At 39.3% G+C, this 21,674-nt stretch overlaps 1 protein-coding gene across 1 annotated transcript in view; it reads left to right on the forward strand.

Annotated features, from left to right (window-relative positions):
• LOC128746313 (guanylate cyclase soluble subunit beta-1) overlaps positions 1–21,674 on the forward strand; it is a 51,722-nt gene that overhangs the window by 21,744 nt on the left and 8,304 nt on the right. The window contains exons 2-5 of the mRNA XM_053843362.1: positions 13,722–13,822; positions 13,883–14,410; positions 14,522–14,890; positions 21,502–21,613. Coding sequence (XP_053699337.1) covers positions 13,722–13,822; positions 13,883–14,410; positions 14,522–14,890; positions 21,502–21,613 — 1,110 coding nt within the window. The remainder of the gene's footprint in view (positions 1–13,721; positions 13,823–13,882; positions 14,411–14,521; positions 14,891–21,501; positions 21,614–21,674) is intronic.

Consider the following 21,674-nt stretch of genomic DNA (forward strand, 5'->3'; position numbering starts at 1 on the left):
AGAATCTCTCGTGAAATTCAACAGTTTTTCGGAAAAATTAAAGAAAAATCCATATAAAAAGAATTATTCTAGAAATTTATCAACAAATCGATTATCCAGAGTTAACAAACACACTTTATGCTACTCATACTTTGGACGACTTCAACTTGTTGAATCAGCACCAAACAACGTATAACAAATGCTATATAGAACCCTACAGCAGTACGAACATAAGTTTAATCTACTGCGAATTATGTTTATTGCCATTTTACCCTCCCAATGCAATGTTCTGCAAGAAGCAGCGTTTTGTTATATCAACTAATTCTCTATACCTACCTACAGCAGACAACCCGTAAGCGTATTCCCGGGAAAGAGTTCCAATAAAATACCTAACCAGTAAGTTTCGTTCATTAAAAACTTTCGTTTAAGTGGATCCTTCTCCTACCAGTGCCAGTGCCAGTGCAGCTCGCTACAGCTACAGCGGGTTAGCTAACTTGCACGAAGAGCAAACAACCGTGCAATGAATGCTACGCACGTAACCAGCCAGCAGCGCCAGCGTAGCACTTCCTGCTGAATGCACTCGAAAAGTAGACTGCAGCAGCAGAAAGTTCATTTACTGATCATTGATGCACAGAGCACAGAAAGTTCTTAGCGAAATTATGTGCCCTTCTAGAGATATCTTCTTTCTTTTTTTTTTGTTCCGGATAAAAACTTAGAGCACATACGACGCGACCTTTCTGATTTTCTCAACACTTTAATTGTGTGTAGATGGAGATTCAAAGTTTTCGAACAAACATTATCACTATCGGTGTACTTTTGAAAATCTTTGTGTATAAATGGAGGTGGTATATTCAAAAGAAAGGAAACACTAAATAATAATTATAATAAGTATGTCCCCTTTTGTTTCAACGTAAGAGCCGTAATCGTTGTGGCATGTTTTCAACAATGTTTTCTGACATGAAAAGGATTACTATTCATCCATGCGTTATTTGTTTAAGATTCGAACAGATTATTGCGGTTGGTCACATCTCCTTTGTCAACATTCTGATCCAAAATAAACAATAAGTGTTCTGTTGAATTCGAGTCCGGTTTGTGGAGTGGTCATTCCTATAGTCTTAATGCTTAAAGCAGAGATTTTTGCTGAAAAAAATGAGCTTGCTTCCTTAGGACAGTAATCAGTGAGATTACTTTTTTGGGAATGCTGATGCACCATTTTCCCGTCCTTATTCCATTTGTAATTGCTTAGCTTTTTTAACCAGGGCACTTTTAAACACGACAGTGTCTATGTTATTGGCGCAAGTGTCATAAAATGACAATTTTGTTTTGTTTTGACTTTTGCTGCAATAAACGAGGCGTCTCCTTCATGCAAAGAAAGGTGGCTGCAGAACGACGGCGACGCATGGTTGTTTTTCACGAAACCCAATCGATGGTTTACCAAGCGTCTCCTGGGAAAACTTAAAACATGAATTCCGTTAACCTAGTTAACCTAAATTGCCCAAATTACTGTAATTTGTTCTATAATGGTAATAATGGTAATTATAGAATAAGAGTCTTTGTGCCTAAATAATAACTCGAGTTTGGCATTGAATTTTGAAAAAAATACTCCTGTCAAACGGTGGACCTGTGGCTGCAGGTCCACTTGCAGAAACCTGGCAAGTCGGCTTCCTCAGCTTCCGGATCAAGTGCAGGACGTAGACTGCAACTGTCCAGGAGAATAGCCAACGGTACTTAAACATTTCCCCGTTTCTTTTCAGCTTATGCGTCATTATTAACTCCTTAGCGAGTCCTCCTTGCCGTGTTGCAGTAGGATCGTATAGAATTCCGCTTCGATGGTAGCCAAATCTTGTACCTCACTCATCCGGCGCGCGAGATCATCGTATTAGATTACTAGGTCCACGTATTGGCTGTGTAAACCTTAGCCCAGATGAGATCTTGTTGATCATAACACCGAGCTTCGCTACCTCTCTATCCAGTACGTTTGGCCAGTACACGGGCATCTGTTCAACTCCGGGGTACCCCTTGTGCAGCTGTTGGAGAAATGCTTTCTAAACATTGGTAGAACGACCAACCCTTCGCTGCAATGGAAGGCATCTTGCTATCAACAATTCCCGGCATTGGAAGAATTATTGAATTTGGCTCTTCGACGACCAGTCTTCTTTGACAAAGCGAATGTTTCTCGGCTAGATTGTTTGAAGCCGATTTGCGTCTGTCGAGGCGCTAAACGAATTGGCGACGAGTAGCCTAGAACAAAGTACAGTGGAGAGGAGTTCTTGATACGACAAGAGACAGACTGGTAGAAGTAAGTTGGTCACTCGTTCTGAATGTCCTTCAACGACAGCGGAAAAATCTGTAGTCACTCATCAATCGTGTTGTAAACGCTATCCTCCAGTTCGAGATTGGCGATTATGTGCTCCTCCCATGGCAGCACATGACGGTTGTTGAGTTTTGAGAGTACGTCAGCGGGACCGAAACTATTCGCGGAAATATAGTCGAAGTCATAGAGGAGAAGGGTTACAGCCCACCGTTGAAGCATGTTGGCGATGCACATGAGAATGCTCTTCTCCGGCCCAAATATCTGTAGAAGCAGTTTGTGGTCTGTGAGTCACGCGAGCTTCCAGCAAGACCGTTGGTGAACCCACACTACTACAGGCGAGTGTGACTACGGTACAGATTCCGTCGATAGTCCTCTGGAGTTCGGTCCGTCCATACCATTATGTAGTCTAGATAATCAGCGGTGCACTCTAGACCAGTGAGCTTGGCATTTATTATTTGCTGCAATACCCTAGGATTGCTTTTATGCTAGGCAACAACCGAAAGTACCTTTGTGCGTGTTGTAAGAAGTAGTTAACTTGCTTCATCGACCTACACTTGGAGGTAGGCGCACGACAAGTCTATGTGGCTAAAGTACCGGCAGTTAGCCATTTTCATATAGATGTCTTCGAGCACGAGGATCGAATAACAATTCGGTTCTAGCGCGGCATTCAAACCAGTCGAGTAATCCTCGCATATGCGAACCGTTTCATTCGGCTTCCGTACGACCACTATCGGTGCCGCCCAGTCGGAAAAGTCAACTTTCTTGATGATTCCGAGACTTTCGAACCGGTGCACAGTGGTTTGATTGCTCTGGAATCGTGAACTTTTTTAATAACTCTTTTCATAGTATTTTTTCTATATGGTGTCTTCGGAAGAATTTCTGTATATCAATAGACGCAACAACTGGTGGTTAGTATTGGTTCGGAACTCACACACAGGTGGCGCTGCAAAATTTAACTTTCTAATTTGATGATATAGAGCTAGTATGTTCTAGAAAGTTTTAGATAATCTTATTATGAAGCATTTTGCTGAAAACATTATTCCTCTAAGTATCACAGTTTTCGAGATATTAAGCGTCTTTCATGACGGACCCCAAGAATCGGAGTAATCACTGTAGCTTAAAAACTATGTGATTTAGAGAAAAATAGTGTTCTGCAAACATTTGCATCTATCAAAATTACACACTTTTGCAGAAAAAAGTGAACACGTATCTTCTGTACAGAGCGAGTTACTGAACGATTTAAGTAAAAATTAGCCATATGTTGTACTGCTATACAATAAAAACTTGGAAAAACTGGCGACCGAGATATAATTTAAGTGAAAGTACATTCAAAACTCATCTTAAAACATGCTAAGTCATTTGTCTCTTTAAGTATCTTCATCATGTAATTTGCATTTAAAAAACCATCTAGTCGTCTAAGTGACAATGCGCATATGTGAAAAACTACATCATAGTAAGCTATGTAATGAAAAAAATCGTTTCACTACGTGTGGTTGATTTTTCTAATTCATAATCGTGAGCTTTTGTATCGTTGGAAAACAATAATAAGGTGATTGTTACAGTTTCATAACATCACAACATCCAAGAACCAGAAGCATGTCCTTCAATAATGCAGGTTAGTGTAATGCGACAAACATGGCGCTTCAGTTAATTTAAAATCGATGAAATAAAAATGTCGGTTTATTCCAAAGAAAGACATGTGTTTCTTATATAATATAAAGTTACAATATAAACATGATATTTCAGCTGCAATCGACAAACGAAAGCTTTTTGAATTGTGGAAGTATTTTAAAGGAAACGGTATCGAAAGTGTTTAATTGTTATGGTATCGATACTGTTCTAATGACAGATGTGGCAGCTGATGTCCACAATTACGTGGAGGTAACATGCAAATATTTTTAAAAATTGTGGAAAAAGTGCCATAAGTCAATGCCGTTTACTTTCGAACGGCATCGTGCTTATTTCGATAGCCCTTTTAAGTTACCACAAAATATTATCGACAAAATATTTCTTCCTCTGGAAAGTCCCAATGTGGAAGGGAGGCTTTGACTTTCGAAGAAAGCTGCGAAGCTGTAAAGAGACGTAAAACGGCAGCAATGCGATCGCGAACACCAAACTGATGAACTGGCGTTTGCAGCCCAAATGAAGCTGCGCGAAGATGGTAGAGGTGATGCAGCTTTCATTGTACAACAGGCAACTCAAACAACTCCGACAAGAGCTGTGAAAATGGTAACAACTCTACAACAATCAACTAAGTCCGAATTTGTACTGTATTCGGAAACGGAAGCCTTGGGTTTAATATTAGATCTCAATTTGTCCAAGGATCAATACGAAAAACTTCGTAAAGGTGCTCTGGACCGCAACGTACATTTATATCCATCCTACTATAAAGTTCTGCAAGCTAAAAAATGTTGCTATCCTAGTAGAGGATTAGAAATTTCGGAAACTTCAGCAGAAGTTAATTTGAAATATTTATTAGAGCATACTGTAGCTAGAATCGTATATTTGTATTTATTAAATAAAAATTTATGTATGTATATGTTTATTTTTTATATATTTATTTTTTATATATTTATTTTTTATATATTTATTTTTTATAGATTTATTTACAATTATGTTGTCATTTACCTGAAATTAAAAACCCCTAACATTACGAGTTGAAGAAAAAGTTTAAACGGAAAACAAAAACGGAAACATTACAAAAATCTATCACAATATTCCTGTATTCGAGATTCTGCTAAGACGCTCAAAGTAATGACTTTTAATTACCTAACATTAGTTTACTTTTCTTACTAGTCTCTTGCGATGCAAGTAGAGCAAAGCTTTGAGTATAACCGTCTTGAGGACATTACTCTTGTATATCAGCAGGCTTCGCAGCCAATTATTAGAGTACAGGACAATTACAGGGCTAGTGTAAGGATCCTATTAAACTCTAGCAGTACCACACAGCCGAGATTAGTACATACGACGACTGGCTTGTTAGATTAGCATCATACCTTGCTGTTAACAGGGCGATGGGATGTAGTAAACTCTATGATATATATATGTCTCTAAAAGACTGAGTAACACTTTTTGGAAATGCAAATTAAATGATGAAGATACTTAAAGAGACAAATGACGTAGCATGTTTTAAGATCAGTTTTGAATGTACTTTCACTTTAATTATATCTCGGTCGCCAGTTTTTCCAAGTTTTTATTGTATAGCAGTACGAAATAAGGCTAATTTTTACCTAAATCGTTCAGTAACTCGCTCTGTATAGAAGATACGTGTTCACTTTCTTCTGCAAAAGTGTGTGATTTTAATAGATGCAAATGTTTGCAGAACACTATTTTTCTCTAAATCACAGTTTTGAAGTTACAGTGAAAAACCCGATTTTTGGGGGTCCGTCATGAAAGACGCTTAATATCTCAAAAACTGTGATACTTAGAGGAATAATGTTTTCAGCAAAAAGCTTCATAATAAGATTATCTAAAACTTTCTAGAACATACTATAGCTCTATATCATCAAATTAGAAAGTTAAATTTTGCAGGGCCACCTGTGTGTGAGTTCCAAACTAATACTAACCACCAGTTGTTGCATCTATTGATATACAGAAATTCTTCCGAATACGTCATATTGAAAAAAACACTATGAAAAGAGTTATTAAAAAAGTTCACGAATCCGAGCAATCAAACCACTGTGCGGTGTAGTCGCTCTGCATTATGTAGGCCCCCGGTTTAATCGAAACACCGCACAGGGCAAATGGGCGAAAAGTGGAACTTTTTTCCTAGTGTCTTTTGTTTTCATTTTATCATTATAAAGTTATCGCTTATTTAAGCTTTATTTTTCCTTACCTTCACAAGCAAAAAGCGATAACTTTGTGAGGAAGGGTCCAAGAGATTTGCAATCTTCTGTGAAAACGTGTATTTTGAATCCTTCAATAATCGCCTAGAACCATATATTCCCGTAAAATGCAACCAACATAAGCTAAGTATGAAAAACTAATTTTTAAAGAATTTCCAAGGAAAATACTCTATAGCTCTGCACTCGATAGAGATAGAAATGTCATTTCTTTAGCAAAATTGTTTGTCTTTATGTTTTCCATAACTTTGCCGAAGAAACCATGTGTCTATCTACTAACACAAAAAATGGACGTGTATCGAGCCTTTAGCGAACGCAAAACACTTAAAACGTATGCTTGCCGTTCTCTCATTTTGTGTAGTTGGGGACAAGCGGAACCCATACAAGTTCATAGTACTCGACTTAAGCTTCAAGATGAAGCGCTGATTTCATAAATCCGTTTGCTCCATTTTACCCCATGGGCTCGTGAAGCTATAAAAATTTAAAACTTGAATATGCGATAATTCAGCAATAAAAGGTCCAAGAGATTTGCGGTCTTCAGCAAAAACCTGTATTTTGAGAGCTTCGATAATTGCCTAGAACATTGTATTCTTGAAAAATGCAACTGAGAAAAGCTAAGTATGAAAAACCAATTTTTAAAGAAGTTTTAAAGAATATGCCCTATAGTTCAGCACTCGATAAAGATAGAAGTTTTATTTCTTCAGCAAAGTTGCTTGTTTTTACAATATTTACAACTTTGCCGAAGAAACTATGTCTATATTTCCTAACTTAAAAAGTTATTTTTTTTATTTTCGTCATAGTAAGCGATGACTTTTGACAGTTTTAGATTAAGGGGGATATTCATACGAACATAAGTGCTGAAGACCATAAATGATAAAATGAAAACAAAAGACACTAGGAAAAAAGTTCCGCTTTTTGCCCTTTTGGACCACTGTGCACCGGCTTGAAATTGTCCTTCAGCACAAATTGTATCAGAGTTTATTTTACAGGCCCATTTTCGTGGTAAACACATCAGGGAAATGGGCCCGATCATTGGCAATAACTTGAGTCTTTTGAGTGGTTGCAGAATGCAATGATCGGTTGATACCGTAACTTGAACTGATCCATCAGATCGATGCTTAAAATTTCGAGAGGAACGTTAGGAGCTGATATATAATACTTACCATTTCTGGTGATGTTGTTGAGGGTTATGCCACATTGCAGCCCTGAATTGAGATTAAGTGGTTCTCCAGACGCTGTTTTGGACGCTTTAGAACTATCAAGCTTGACTCAAGACTAGATATGTCTGACCCATTATTCAATTGCAGCCATCGCGGGACACCATTGAGCTGTACGTCAACGACTTTCCGACTTTGGTGGATGTTTCGCATCGCAAGTTCTTCCTGTGTTCGCTTGGTCAGAGTGCTAGACGATGATTTCGATGAAAAGCGTCATGCACAATGCCCTTCTCGATGACTTCGCTTACCAAAGTCGCGACAACTATTATCGTAAAAACGGCATTCCTTGCTAAAATTTATCCTTGCGCAAGACCAACAGGGTGTTTTGGGTTGATCACACGATGGTATACTGCTGATCGATCGATGACTGACGATAACTGATTTTTCTTTCATAAACTATATATTGATAGCGAAAATTATGAAGCATTGTTTATTAATCAGTATAAAGAATAGTATAATATCACTAAATTACGCGCGCGTGACTGTGATATCATCGGGAGTTTACTGCATCGACAACGAGAATTATTCCAGAACAACGAGAACGCATTCGAAGGCCGCCCGCCCGAAGCAACACGACATGTTTCAAATGCACGAATGACAAAAGCAAAAACTCTTCTTCCCCGTTCATAGCACGGATCTACCACGAACTACATCAATATATTTTAATAGAGCATTATGTAATACACAAATGAAAAACCAAATACTTATCTCAGGTTCCCAATAGATTTAAATACTGATGTCAGATCAGTAGGTATTTCACGAAATTGGTTTTTTTGATTCCTCTTCGATTCGATTTAAGAAGAATAAAACACAGATAGTGTGAAACTGCGTTTCAAGCATTTGCACAATTCACAAACAAATTATTCTTGTACTGTTTAACCTAAAACACTAGAATTTAGCACTATTTGCGTCGGAAATCACTATACACTCAAGTCTCTTTTTACACGGTTTTTTTACGATTTTTGAATTAACACGGTTTTTTTATGATATTTTTTTAATTACCGCGGTTTTTTTTAAACGGTTTTTTTACACGGCACGTATCCCCCGTGTAAAAAAAGACTTGAGTGTATTTGATTAATTATAGATAGCAAGGACTTTATTCGTGTTTACTGTGCAAAACCTAAACTACTACCACAAGGAATCGCCCAAGTCTCGATTGTTTAACCAACTGAATACGACTGGCCGTCCTCAGCAGTCAGCTCTATGAACGCCTCCGAGCTTTCGGGTACAATCACAGAGAACAGACTAACAGGCTCGAAGGAAGTAATTTGTTTTTTGTGTGTAAAATCTGTCGGTGGCGCCCTCCAGAAATAGTTTGCCAAACGCATAAAAAAATATCCATGTACCTTTATCAATATTTCTTTGTGCTAGAGTTACATAGCAACGATGGCAGCGACATCAAGATTTAGTTTGCCACTTACTGCTCGAGGGGTGCTCTATTGAGGGATTACTGGTAGATTACATAAAAACCTTTTACACACTTTTTGTCGATTACCTGGTAATCTGTTCGCTGTGGTACAATTGCATTTAAAATCAAAATTGAAAATGTACAAGAAGTTAGACTTGGAATGACAAGAAATTACTAGTTAAAATTGGACTTGAAATCAGACTTGTCGTAGGACATTCAATTAGGCTTGAATTTGGACTAATTTGGGCTTAAGCTTTAATTCATATAGAACTGCAAATTGGAATCGTCATTGGAACAGATAATCATTTTTCCATCTCTAAAACTGAATATCAAATGTCAGTATCAATGAATTCGAAAAGAAAAATGATACTCAGTATCAAAAATGTCAGTTACATCTCGAGGTGTTGATATTTTCACTAAGCGTTGTTTTCATCATAAACGTTTGATTTCAACGCAAACTGCACAAACAGTTATCTCAACTTTAAAGTAAATTGTCATCACAAAGCGTACTGCAATCTGCTGCGTCCCAATCCACTAGAATATAAATATTCAGTGCAAGGCGCTGAAACTAATATTCATATTCACTGCCATGGAACTGAAAATGGTATTCAGCCCTGACTTTTTTGTAACGCATTATGAATTTTTCGAAACGAATATACAGCAACATCGAAAGTCAGCGGCTTGGTTTATCAACGAATTTTTATTTCAATGATATTCATATTCCTTCTGGAAAAAAGAGTTATGATGTTGAATTGACTCAAAATCAATCATTTTGAGTTTCGATAAAGTGATTTTTTCCAGCACTGCACTATGGGTAAAAACGAGAGAAAAAACGGACGCAATTAAGATACGGCCTGCAGACTTGTAAAATATAGGTGATCTTATGTGAAATTTTCCGGAGAATCGCGTGGTTCCCACCTCTTTCCTGTTTGTCATCGGGTAGTGCCCCATTTTGCACATTTTGCCCTATTTTTAACATTTTTCATCCTTACTGGATTATCAAACGCTCAAACACGTTTGATAAAGGCGTATGATTTGTAGTTGCTAGTGTGTGGGGTTAATCTATAGATGTCTGTACCAATGTTGAAAAATTCATAGCAGCAAAAAACTCAATGATTCAAACACATGAAATTTCAACCTTGATCACAAGTGCGAAACTCACATATGAATTTCTCTCGCTATTATCTCTGTTGCTATGTGATGTGAGTCAAATTCAGCTGTGAGCGTTTTGCTTCCACAGCTGGCATTTCATACAACGAACCAGAAAGCAAAAGAGAATTTACCGTCAGAGAAAACATCAGCACCGAAAACTGCAACACACATTCATGAATTAAGATGGCAAACATATTGGCGGAATTTAAATTTTTCTTTCGCGGGAATCGACATTTTCTTAACTAGAAAATAACAAACCTAATAAGATTTAGATAAACATGTAATTTGAATGTGCGTTTTAGTTTAACTTTGCGATTTATTTAGAGATTCATTCCCTCGCGCTCAGTCACAGCTACGTATCACACGAGAGAATGCCTTTGCTGTTCAACAAGGAATTTGTATGTATATGTGCATAGCTCCGGGTAGCAATTGAAGCAAAGCAGAATGTGATCAAGCGGAAAGAAATATGTGTGAGTTTTGTGATTCTTGCCATGAAAATAGAAAACTCAGGCGTGATTTTTTCTGCATAGGGGACGATTCAAATAAGACGTCCACCAAATTTCTACTTTTTTAGACCCCCCCCCCCTCTCCCTCTGTCCGATTGTGTCACAAAACTCAACCTCCCCCCCCCTTTTGGACGTCACACAAACCTAAACTAGAAATAAAAAGCGTGTTAAAAGTAAAAAGTGTTTTATAAAAATAGCTTAATCTTTTAAGAAGTAGCCTAAGATTAAAAAATCATAGAAAATAACAGTCGCCCATTTTCTCGAAAAAAAGAAATTTAAATTTCTAGATTTTTCCGAATAAACTGATCTTATAGTTATCTTTTTAACGAAATTATAAAAAGATTCCACGTTTTGCTAACTTTCTCCACCCAGCAAGTAGACTTTTACTGATTTTTTACAGATTTTTTTTACCGAATTGCTGTATGAAATTTTATTAGTAAAAATATTTTTATGGGCACGATTTATGAGCTGCGAACAAAGGCTCTAACAACCTTCAATTGCAAAACGTCACAAATCAATGAAGAAATGAAGTTTTGGTTTCAATTGAAGAGCACCGCCCCGTTTTAAAACAGCTTCAATCTGCATCGGCGAAGCAGGTTTCACTACATCTCTCACTTTCCATCCGTTTTTCCTCTTTTTTCCTCTCATTTTTCTTTTTCTGTCTCGTGTTTCTTGTACAATTGTTCCGTTATTCTTTGTTTGCTGTGCGATTTTTTCTTATTTTCAGTCTTGTTTTTCCTCATATTTTCCCTCGTTTCTTGTTGTTTCCTCTCCCGTTTTCGCTTCTCTTTTTCCCTTTTGTTCGTTTTCTGTTTCGCCTTTTTCTAACTCTATTAATCTCGTTTTTCGTCTTCATCTGTTCTGTTTTTCCTCTTTTTGATACCCCGTTTGCCCATCTTTTCTGTCACATTTATTCTGTTTTTAGCTTGCATTGTTCTCTTTCCTCTCCAATTTTCCTTTTTTATCTCCCGTTTTTCGTTTTTTTTCTCTGCTGTTTTACTTTTTTCGTTAGTCCGTTTTTGCTATTTTTGTTTTGTTCTCCTTCTGTCTCATTTTCCCGTGTTTTGTCCCATTTTTTCTTTTGATTTCTCTTGTTTTCTGTTTCCCTAGTCTCGTTCTCCCTCTTTTTCTCTTTCGTTTTTCCATTTTTCGCTGTTTCCTCTTTCTTTGTTGCTTTGCTCTTCTTCTCCTGTTCTGTTTTTCACCCATTTCCTGAGTCTTGATTTTCCTCTGTTTTGCGTTTTTTCTCGTTTTCAGGCCCATTTTTGCTATACATTTTGCTTGCTTGCACACTGGCACCCTCTGTTATGCATTTTGCGGAGTAGCTTATATTTGTAGGGTTTTATACTGTGTAATTTTTACGTTTGTACGATTTTTAACTGAAAACTCAAAGAAACACTCGAGCGCCACGGTGTGGACATGTGAAACATGCTTTTTTGAAAAATGAGCAATTTTTGGATGGACGATGGAATTAATGCGAGTGTCTCATCTGTTTGTCTGTGATTTTACCTTTTTCTTTAGTCCGTTTTTCCTGTTTTGGTTTCTTCTTCTGTCCCATTTTCTGTCTTTTGGTTTCTTTGGTTTTCTGTTCCGTCTTCCCTTATTTCGTTTATTCTCTTTTTCTGTCTTGTTTTTCCATTTCTCGCTTATCCTTTGCTCTTCTTTGCCTATCCTGTTTTTGTCCATTTTCTGAATAATGAGTTTCCTTATTACCGTTTTTCGTCTTTTTTCCGTTTTATTCCCGTTTTCTGGCTTTCCTTTGTTCTATTTTCCAGTCTCGTTTTTTGTCATTTTCTATCACCTTTCAAATTTTTAATATTTTTCGATCCGGTTTTGCCTGTTTTCGCTTTTAAACTTCTTTCCTATTCCGTTTTGCATTTGTTCCGTTCTTTTTCTTTTAAGTCTTTTTCTGCCACATTCTGTTTTTCTTTTCGGTTTTATCTCTGCTATCTACCGTTTTCATTTTTTTCTCTTTCTGTTTATTTTGTATTTTCTATCAACGAATAGAAAGGATACTTTATTTTTACTGATGATTAAATCACTTAGCGATTCCGTACGTCAGCACGGCTCAAATACGAATGAACTAATCTATAGTTCGGCATTGATCATATACTCAGAGAGTACTTATTTTTAGTACAAAGCAGCTTTAAACGTGTAATCAGAATTGTACAAAATACAGTGTTATATACTCTATAAGCAAATTTCTGGAAAAATTTTGAGCATGGTCGCTTTATCTAGCACGCAGTCAAAAATCTGACAAAATCCATATTTAACTGGCAACCTTCGGCCTAACTCAGGAACAACAAAAAATTTCATGATTCTTTTCATTTAGAGGGTTATAAATCAGAACACGATTGGACTGAATTGACTTTTGTGAAAAAATCTGGGTATGCCCGTAGGAAAATCTCATTTACTCACTTGTGTTTGTTCGATTCGTTTTGGCGTTTACCAATAATTTCTCTATAATGGGCAAATAAATAGTTGATTAACTTAGATGATAATTAGTTATTAGCAATCATGCTTAAATCTCAATCGTAATGAGCGTGAAAGTTCTTTCCCGAAACTCGAACACCAACCGTCTTTTGTCTTATGAACTCAGAAGGGAGAAACTTTCAGCGCAAACATCGCGAAAGAACAAGAAAATGGGCAACAACTCGTATTTAATTGGTCGAATTACACAGCACCAGCACCGGCACCGGTTACGCGTCGATGAACATCATAATGAGATTAGATCGTTTTCCCTTTTCAAACCATTTTCATATGAGAGAAGGATGGGAAATGAAAACTCAACCGAACCCCGAAGCTATAACCCAAAGTCCAAACCGTTCCCGACCACGACCGTCGCGTCGCGTCGCGTCGTCGGGTTCACAGGCAACAGGAACAGCGGAAAATCTGCTCCGTTCCGGTTGGTACCGAGGAAAAACAGATTATTGTGAAATCATTACACATTTGGTCCTTTCTGTGGCTATGGCTGTTTTCATCCTAGACGAGATATTTATTTCCAACCAACGAGTGTTCTTTGCAGGTGTTTCCAGCGGAAAACGCAACGTACGTGACTTTTAGGAAAATTCCTAACCCACACGTTTCCGCAAGCGTTTTCTACCGAACAGACAAAATCCACTTTCTACCGGGAATTGCGGGAATGCTCATTTTAAAGGTGCTTCTTGTTATACGGTTTCCGGCACGTATGAAGTGTTAAAAAGATGCTGACGAGTTGTAGCTGAGTTGTATCATAAGAGCGTATATTGTCACATCAAATAGATACTATTGATTGCTTTTTTTCTTAACCTTGATTATTTTCAGAAAAAAAGCTCAGGTCAACATGGAGGGCCAGTTTTTGGTTCGCCAAATTTACGAAGATGACATCACGTACAACCTGATAGAAGCTGCCGTGGACATCCTAAGTGAGTACCGACACTTGTTTCGATTGGTTACAACCATATTACCCGTCATCTTTGATACAGACATTCCCGCTGGCGACATACTGGAATTGTTCGGCAAGACTTTTTTCGAATTCTGTCAAGACTCCGGTTATGACAAAATTCTTCAAGTGCTCGGTGCTACGCCGCGCGATTTCCTGCAGAACTTGGACGCTCTGCACGATCATCTCGGAACGCTGTATCCGGGAATGAGGGCACCTTCGTTTCGCTGCACGGAAACGGACGGCCAGCTGGTGCTGCACTACTACTCGGAACGTCCCGGGCTGGAGCACATTGTGATAGGAATAGTAAAAGCCGTGGCCTCAAAACTGCACGGAGTAGATGTAGAGTGTAAAATCATCCGAAGAAAAGGTGACCCTATCGAGGTATCCTCTCCCAAACCGGAAGAGAAGTCCAAATCTATCGTCTCACCTGCAACAATAGCGGAAAAGCCAGTTCCTGTAATCACTTCGGCCGATCCGGCTGTGCCTGAATTAGCAAATCTAGGGTTATGTAAACGAATACTGCTGTCGAAAACGTACGGTGAATCTTATCTATCGAATAGACTGAATAGTACGTCGCACCCGGTGTTGTTTCCTACCCGATCCGTAGTACTAACATGTAGTTTTCCTGTTTGCTTGTTTTTTTTCTTCTCCTCCTACTCTTTACTGATTCCCGCGGTAGATTTAGCCACCTCCAAAAGCTCGACAACGCTTGCATCCCGAACCGAAGCTACGTATTGCAACGGCAATAAATCTAGCTTAAGTAGTAGTCAAAACGGAAGCAATAGTAGACTGTTTTTCGATGATAGCCAAACGATGGTGACCACTAGTAGTAACGATACCAATAATTGTGATAGCAATCAGCAGCAGCAGCCCCAGGCGACGAAGGCAACGAAGACGACGAACCCCAGCGCAAGGAACGCAGCACCGGGAACGGTGGAACGCTCCGATCACATACAGTTTTTGATAACGGAAATCTCGGGCCCGAAGACACCAACCCGGCGGAGCGAGGACAGGGAGCAGCAGGCCGACTTTCAGCTGGTTGCTAAAGGTGAGTGATGAGGTTTTTTTCCTTATTTTCTACCGCAAATGTTGTTATTACGAACGGTTCGTATTTGGTTCGAGAACACATTCGTAGCATATTTTGCACCAGAACGTATTTAATGCTGGGTTATTATCTGGAATCGTTATCGACGAGATCGGGCTGCGAAGATTGTATGAAGAGAAAATATACTGGTACAATTAGGACCTGCCTTATATGCAGTGGTCGTATTCTGTGGTTTGCGGTATCGTCGGCTGTACTAACGCTAATATAGCAAACGAGCTCAACTTCGATTCCCGATCATATCAGCACTGACGAACTGGCATGACACATAGAAAAAAATCCTTTAAAAACATCGTCATACACATTTTGCTTGCACACTAGCACCCTCTGTTATGCATGTTGCGGAGTAGCTTGCATTTGCAGGGTTTTACGATGTAGGGTTTTTACATTTGTATGGTTTTATACTGAAAACTCGAAGCAACACTCACGCGCCGCGGAGTGGTCATGTTGCGAAACAGGCTTTTTCGAATAATAAGTGGTTTTTGATTGGACGGTGGAATTAACGTCTGTTTGTCTGTGATCTTTCCCGATAGGTGTCGGTATTATGCTATTTTTACCATAAAGTTTTATAGCATTCGTATAATGCACGAAGTATTTTGTTTAAATACAATGATTCGAACGGATACGCCGATTCAAATTCTTAGTGTAATCAGTCTTTTTGGGAACCCATTTTCGAGAATAACCCTCCATTACTATTGCTGCTTAATTGAATCGTGCGCCACTTGGAAGTCTGTGTCTTTGAACTTTGAGGCCACCACAAGGGTAAGTCGCTGAGATCATTCCGTCCGCTTCATTTCATGTAAATTTTGTTCAGTCTGTGCCTTACTGTGCTGCCGAGGTGCTGATCGTGTGAAACCTGCCAAACTCGCCTCCGCTTATACTGACTGTTTTTATCGTTTTGATAATAACAAACATTGGCAGGGCTGCCAATTTCTAACGTTTTAAAATTTAAATGTCAAAAAGGTGGGCCACAGTGTGCCATAAACTGTGAAATGAATGTACTGCAATTGCAATCTATGAGGTAAGCTGTTCCCTAAATTGAGCCTGCCACAATGTTCTAAGCGACTTACCCTTGGGTCACCAGCTTTAAGATGGTTGGTCGGCAAATACTATTCTGGAAATTGATCAAGGACCTGTCGCAAGGAACTCAGTCGTTCCGAAATGTTCCTCTCAAAAACCGTAACAGACTAAGCCTTTTGAACAGGAAACTGGAGAAAATTTTATACGTGGAATTTGAAAGTGCAGTTTCGCGGTGATGTTCGACTTTCAAAAGTTCAGGAAAATGCTGTCCTCTTCAGCAGCATTTCTGACCACAGTTTGTCCATCTTCCGCAGTCTCTGTCCTGTTTCGGCTTGTATGTATTTTAAAGCACCGTCCGACTTCCCTGTATTGTCTATAGTCGGATCTTTTTCAAGCAGCACGAGTTCAGTTCATGGTTCATGCCTTTTCGCTATTCTTTCGTTCATTCTTCATTGAATATATTCCGCTACATTTCCCGTTTAAAAACTCTAGAACTTCCTAGAGGTCAGCAAGCAGTTTAATCGCCTCAATCCGATCTATCTTCGCATTTACATTCTGTACAGAAGACTAAGTAAAATTCAGCGGCGCACTTGATTCAACAGCTCAACATCTTTCGAAGCGAAAGTAGTCATGAATGATTTCCAAATTGAGTTTGCCTTAGCTGTTCTCAATCCATTTAGCACGTCTTATGACAAGGTCTGCGTAACGTAATTTCTCCATCTAATTCGGTCCCTGGCAGCTGGTCTCCAGTTCCGCGGGCTCCCAGTTCTCGCCAGATCTCGCTCCACCTGGTCTTGCCACCTCGCCCGCTGTTTCCCTCTTCGTCTTGTGCCTTCCGGATGCAATGCGACCCCAGTATTTAGCCACTTACTGAATACTGGGCTCGCCGCGTTCGTGATTCATTATTCGGTTTTATGCACCGTTCTCTTGCATGCTACCATCGTGTTCTTCATAGTGCTGCCTCCCCTTTTCGATCACCGCACGATCGTCAGTCAAAAAAAGTCTCGGCACATTTCGGCCCGCGATACAAAACCTTTGCGAGATTCGTGGAGTCTATGATAGAACTTCCTTGTGTCGAGACAGCGGTATAGCTGCTCGAGTTCTTCGCACTCCTTCTCCTCTTGGCGGTAGTTCTTCGGTAGTTCGGTAGTTCCTGAAAGAGTCGGGTTTGCTATCTCCGCTTCTGTTTGTATTGCTTCCCATTCTGACGGGTGGCTTTCCGCAGCATTTGTGCCCGCGCTACGTTCTTCTCACCAAATATCTGCTGGCACTCCTCGTCAAACCATTCGCTACATCGCGTCGATTCGGTGCCAAACGGCCTAAGACGTTCTCCGCTACGGCTTTGATGACTGTTTTCACGGCATTCCAACTACAGTCCTTAAGAGGGACTTTATCCAGCTTACCCTCTTCCGGCAGCGTGGCTTCGAGAGATAACGCACAGCTGTCAGCGACATCCGGTTGCTTCGGTCGCGTTAGATTATACCGTGGCGGGCACCGCTATCGTATCATACGTTCTCAATAGTTACTATTATAGTTACTATATATATATAGTTCGGCGAATAGAAAACCAGGCGAATTTGCAACTCTGATTTTGGAAATTAAATTTGAAATTATGGAGAAATGTGCAGGTTTTTACGAAAAACGATTATAATCGCTAGTGGGTGTTGAAAATGACTAGTTCTATGAAAATAAAGTGTGTTTACTAACATTACTCCCACAGCTCAAATTTTGAAAAACGTTTGGCTCCGCTTTTGACGTTTACTTGGCTCCCGATTTTTATTACCACCGAACTATATATATAGTAACTTTAGTTACTATTCACTATTCACTACTCACTTCTCACTACTTACTTCCCATTACTCACTTCTCACCACTCACTTCTCACCAGTCACTTCTCACCACTCACTTCTCATCACTCACTTCTCACCACTCACTTCTCATCACTCACTTCTCACCACTTACTTCTCACTACTCATTTCACACTACTCCTTACTACTCACTTCTCCCTCCTCATTAACTTCTCGTGATTCGTTTCTCCCTTCTTACTTCTCACTACTCACTTTTCACTACTTTCTTCTCTCTACTCTTTCTGGAACTGGAGGGCGTGGTACAAAGGACGACCAAAGGTGGCGAGTGTTGCCGGTCACTTCTATGTCTCACTTGCGTATGACTCACGGGTGTCATCCTCTATCGCTTTGGATAGCCGACAGTTTTGAGTGCATGCATGATCTGAGTCGATGGTCGCACTTCGCTGGTGATGTACGTGACGTCCGTTTGAACAGGAAGTGATGAACAGGAAAGCACATTATAAATTTGGTTTCCCATTCGTTGGTCAGGTTGGTGGAACCGCCAGGCATAACCGTCAAAGCTAGGATCAAAACTTCTCGCACTCTCGGTACCGACAGCGCCATAGATGAGCTTCCACTAATCATTCCGAATCTACTTCACTTGATCTTCGATACTCTGATCATCCTTGTTTCGAAGGTACTCCGCAGTACTTCTTTCCATTGACAGCAGCTGAATGTTCAACCGTATCTGCCTCGTTGATTTCACTTTCAGTCGTATTACAAAGAAGTATACAGAACAAAGAAGGTTTTATTGCATTCTTATAGCAGTTTTTATGATCAAAGTTGGTCATAAAACCTACCATAAGTGTAGAATAAAACTAAAATTGTTGGTACCCTGAAGAAACGCACGTTCCTACTGTTTTAGACTGATTCTTCGTATGTTTTCTCAAGAAGCTCTTAAAACCCTTCCTTCACATTGGTTAGATGTTTCCCGAACAGCACGAAACCAGCGCCACATATCGCTCTTCCACATCGCCTGTAATACAAGTGGTACTTAAGAGATGTGCCTGCAGTATGATTGTACTGTCCGCAATTCAGGAAACTCTCGTTGACTCTCGTTCGATTCTTGTTGGGATCATCTTGGAGTCTTTTTGGTACCTTCGTGGACTCCACTTGAACTCTACTAATTTTCCTAGACTCTTCCTACCTCTTCTTGGACACTTCCTAGACTTCTACTGAATTCTCCCTGGATTCTTCTTTGGCTCTTTTTGAACTTTTTCTGGACTCTTTCTGGACTCTTGCTGGACTTTTTCTGAAAACTTCCTAGACTCTGTTAAGACTTCTTGGACTCTTCTTAACCTCTTTTCGGACTCTCCATGGACTCATCCCGATCAAAGGAAAATATCAAATGGATGAGGATGGAATTTTAAACGAGTTTTGAGGATGAGGATGAGTTTTAAATAACAAGTATTTTATAACAAAATCTCCTTAGTGTTTTGTCATAAACTTGGTCTCGTTAGTAGTTAAAATAACAAAAATTGTAACAAAATTTACTCTGGTCATATCACAAATATATCAAAATATGTTATAATTTGATCCAGTTTATATCAACAAGCCAATCGTCGTGTGTTCGAATCTCGGCTAGGCGGTGCTGCTAGATAGAGACAGTAGGATCGTTGCACTAGCCCCGTAGCTGTCCTGTACTCTATTAACCGGCTGCGAAGTCTGTCGATAAAGAAGGGACAAGTTCTTAGCAGAACGTTTATACCCATGGCTTTGCTATATCAAGATGAGTTACAAAAATCAGTACTCTGTCCTGCTTCATAACCAAATTGTAACAAAGCGTGTTATAAGTAACAGAACGAGATAGAATCTTGGTAGAGCATTTTGTGTGTCGTAGGTTTTTCTATCACATTTATAATAAAGTTTGATAGAAATATCAACTTGAGCTACAATTCTGTAATATTTTTGTTAAAATCATCTGATCGGGATCTCAGGCTTTTACTGAATTCCTCCTGGATTCTTCTGGAACTCTTCTTTAGCTTTCTATGGACATTTTGTGAACTCTTTCTAAATTATTCCTGGGCTCATTCTGGATGCTTCTTGGATTTTTCCTGGAGTCTTCTTGAACTCTTTTTGAACTTTTCCTGGGTACTTCTTGAACCCTTTTTTGACACTTGTTCGACTCTTTTTGGGCCTTCTTGGAATCTTCTTGAACTCTTTTTGGACTCTTTTTGGGCTCTTCCTGGACTCTCCATGGACTCTTCTCAGATTTTTACTGAAAACCTCCTGGAATCTTCTGGAACTCTTCTCTGGCTCTTCGTGGACATTTTGTGAACTCTTTCTGCATTATTCCTGGGCTTTTATTGGATGTTTCTTGGATTTTTCCAGAACTTTTCCTAGAGTCTTCTTGAACTCTTCCTGAACTCTTTTTGGACTCTTCCATAGATACTTCTTGAACCCTGCTTTGACTCTTGCTCGACTCTTTTTGGGCTCATCTTGGAGTTCTCTTGAACCCTTCCTGGACTCTTTTTGAGCTTTTCCAGGACTCTTCCTGGGTACTTCTTGAACCCTTCTTTAACTCTTGTTCGACTCTTTTCAGAATTTCTCTGAATTTTTCCTAGACTCTTACAGGCTCTACTTGGACTCTTTTTGGACTTTTCTTGGACTCTTCCTGGATACTTCTTGAACCCTTCTTTGACTCTAGTTCGACTCTATTTGGGCTCTTCTTGGAATCTTCTTGAACTCTTTTTGGACTCTTCTTGGACTCTTCCAGACTCGGACTCTTTTTTTGGGTTTTTCCTCAACTCTCCATGGACTCTTCTCAGAATTTTACTGAAAACAACCTGGAACTTTTCTCTGGTTCTTCGTGGGCATTTAGTGAACTCTTCCTGAATTATTCCTAGGCTCTTATTGGATGCCTCTTCAATTTTTCCTGGACTTTTCCTAGAGTATTCTCGAGTTCTTCCTGAACTCCTTTTTGGACTTTTCTTTATATACTTCTTGAACCCTGCTTTGACTCTTGCTCGACACTTTTTGGGCTCATCTCGAAGTCTTCTTGAACTCTTCCTGGACTCTTCCTGAACTCTCTTTTGACTCTTGTTCGACCGTTTTTGGGCCCATCTTAAATTCTTCCTGGACTCTTCCTAGACTCTGTTTGAACTTCTTGGACTATTTTCGGATTCTTCCTGAATTTTTCTCCGAAGCATAACCATTTCACCTCTTGAATGAATACTGCAACCTTCAATCAACAATTTGGAACTCCACAATTGACTAAAAATTAACATTTTTGACTGTCGCTAATATTCCCTATAATAATACAAATCTATCTCTTGATACTCTCATAGAACTGTCCATCCGGAGTGTTGTGAAAATTTGTGCAAAGTATTGTCTATCTTTTGCACTCTTTAACAAATCCCTATTTCGCTTCAGCACAGTTTCGCACGCATAGCGAATGGCCTACTACGTGAGTTACACCAGTACCAAAAAGAGTTTAACACTCTGATTGCTGTTGGTTCAAAACCAATTTTATAAAAACACCATAGCAATAGCAGATTTTTCAAAAAGTTTTAGCAATTCTCATCACATCTCACATTCTCACACATCTCATCAGTGAGCGTCCTAAACTTTTATCCACTACGTGATTTCATGTGCCCCAACATTTCAAATAGAATTATATAAATGCAAAAGAAACTAACTGAACTACACACGGACACACCTCCTCCAGCTAACGATTTCATCCATTTCCAGCGCCAATGATTTCCCCGACCACCTTCTGCAAGGCGTTCCCGTTCCACCTGATGTTCAACCGTGATTTAACTATCGTACAAGCAGGAAAATCGGTGTCCCGTGTTATACCGAAGTAGGTTGAAAACGCCGCCATTCATTCGTATGGCTTCCCACAAGCTATAGGCTGATCATAT

Source organism: Sabethes cyaneus, chromosome 1 (genome assembly GCF_943734655.1).
Source record: "Sabethes cyaneus chromosome 1, idSabCyanKW18_F2, whole genome shotgun sequence".
Taxonomy (NCBI): Eukaryota; Metazoa; Arthropoda; class Insecta; order Diptera; family Culicidae; genus Sabethes; species Sabethes cyaneus.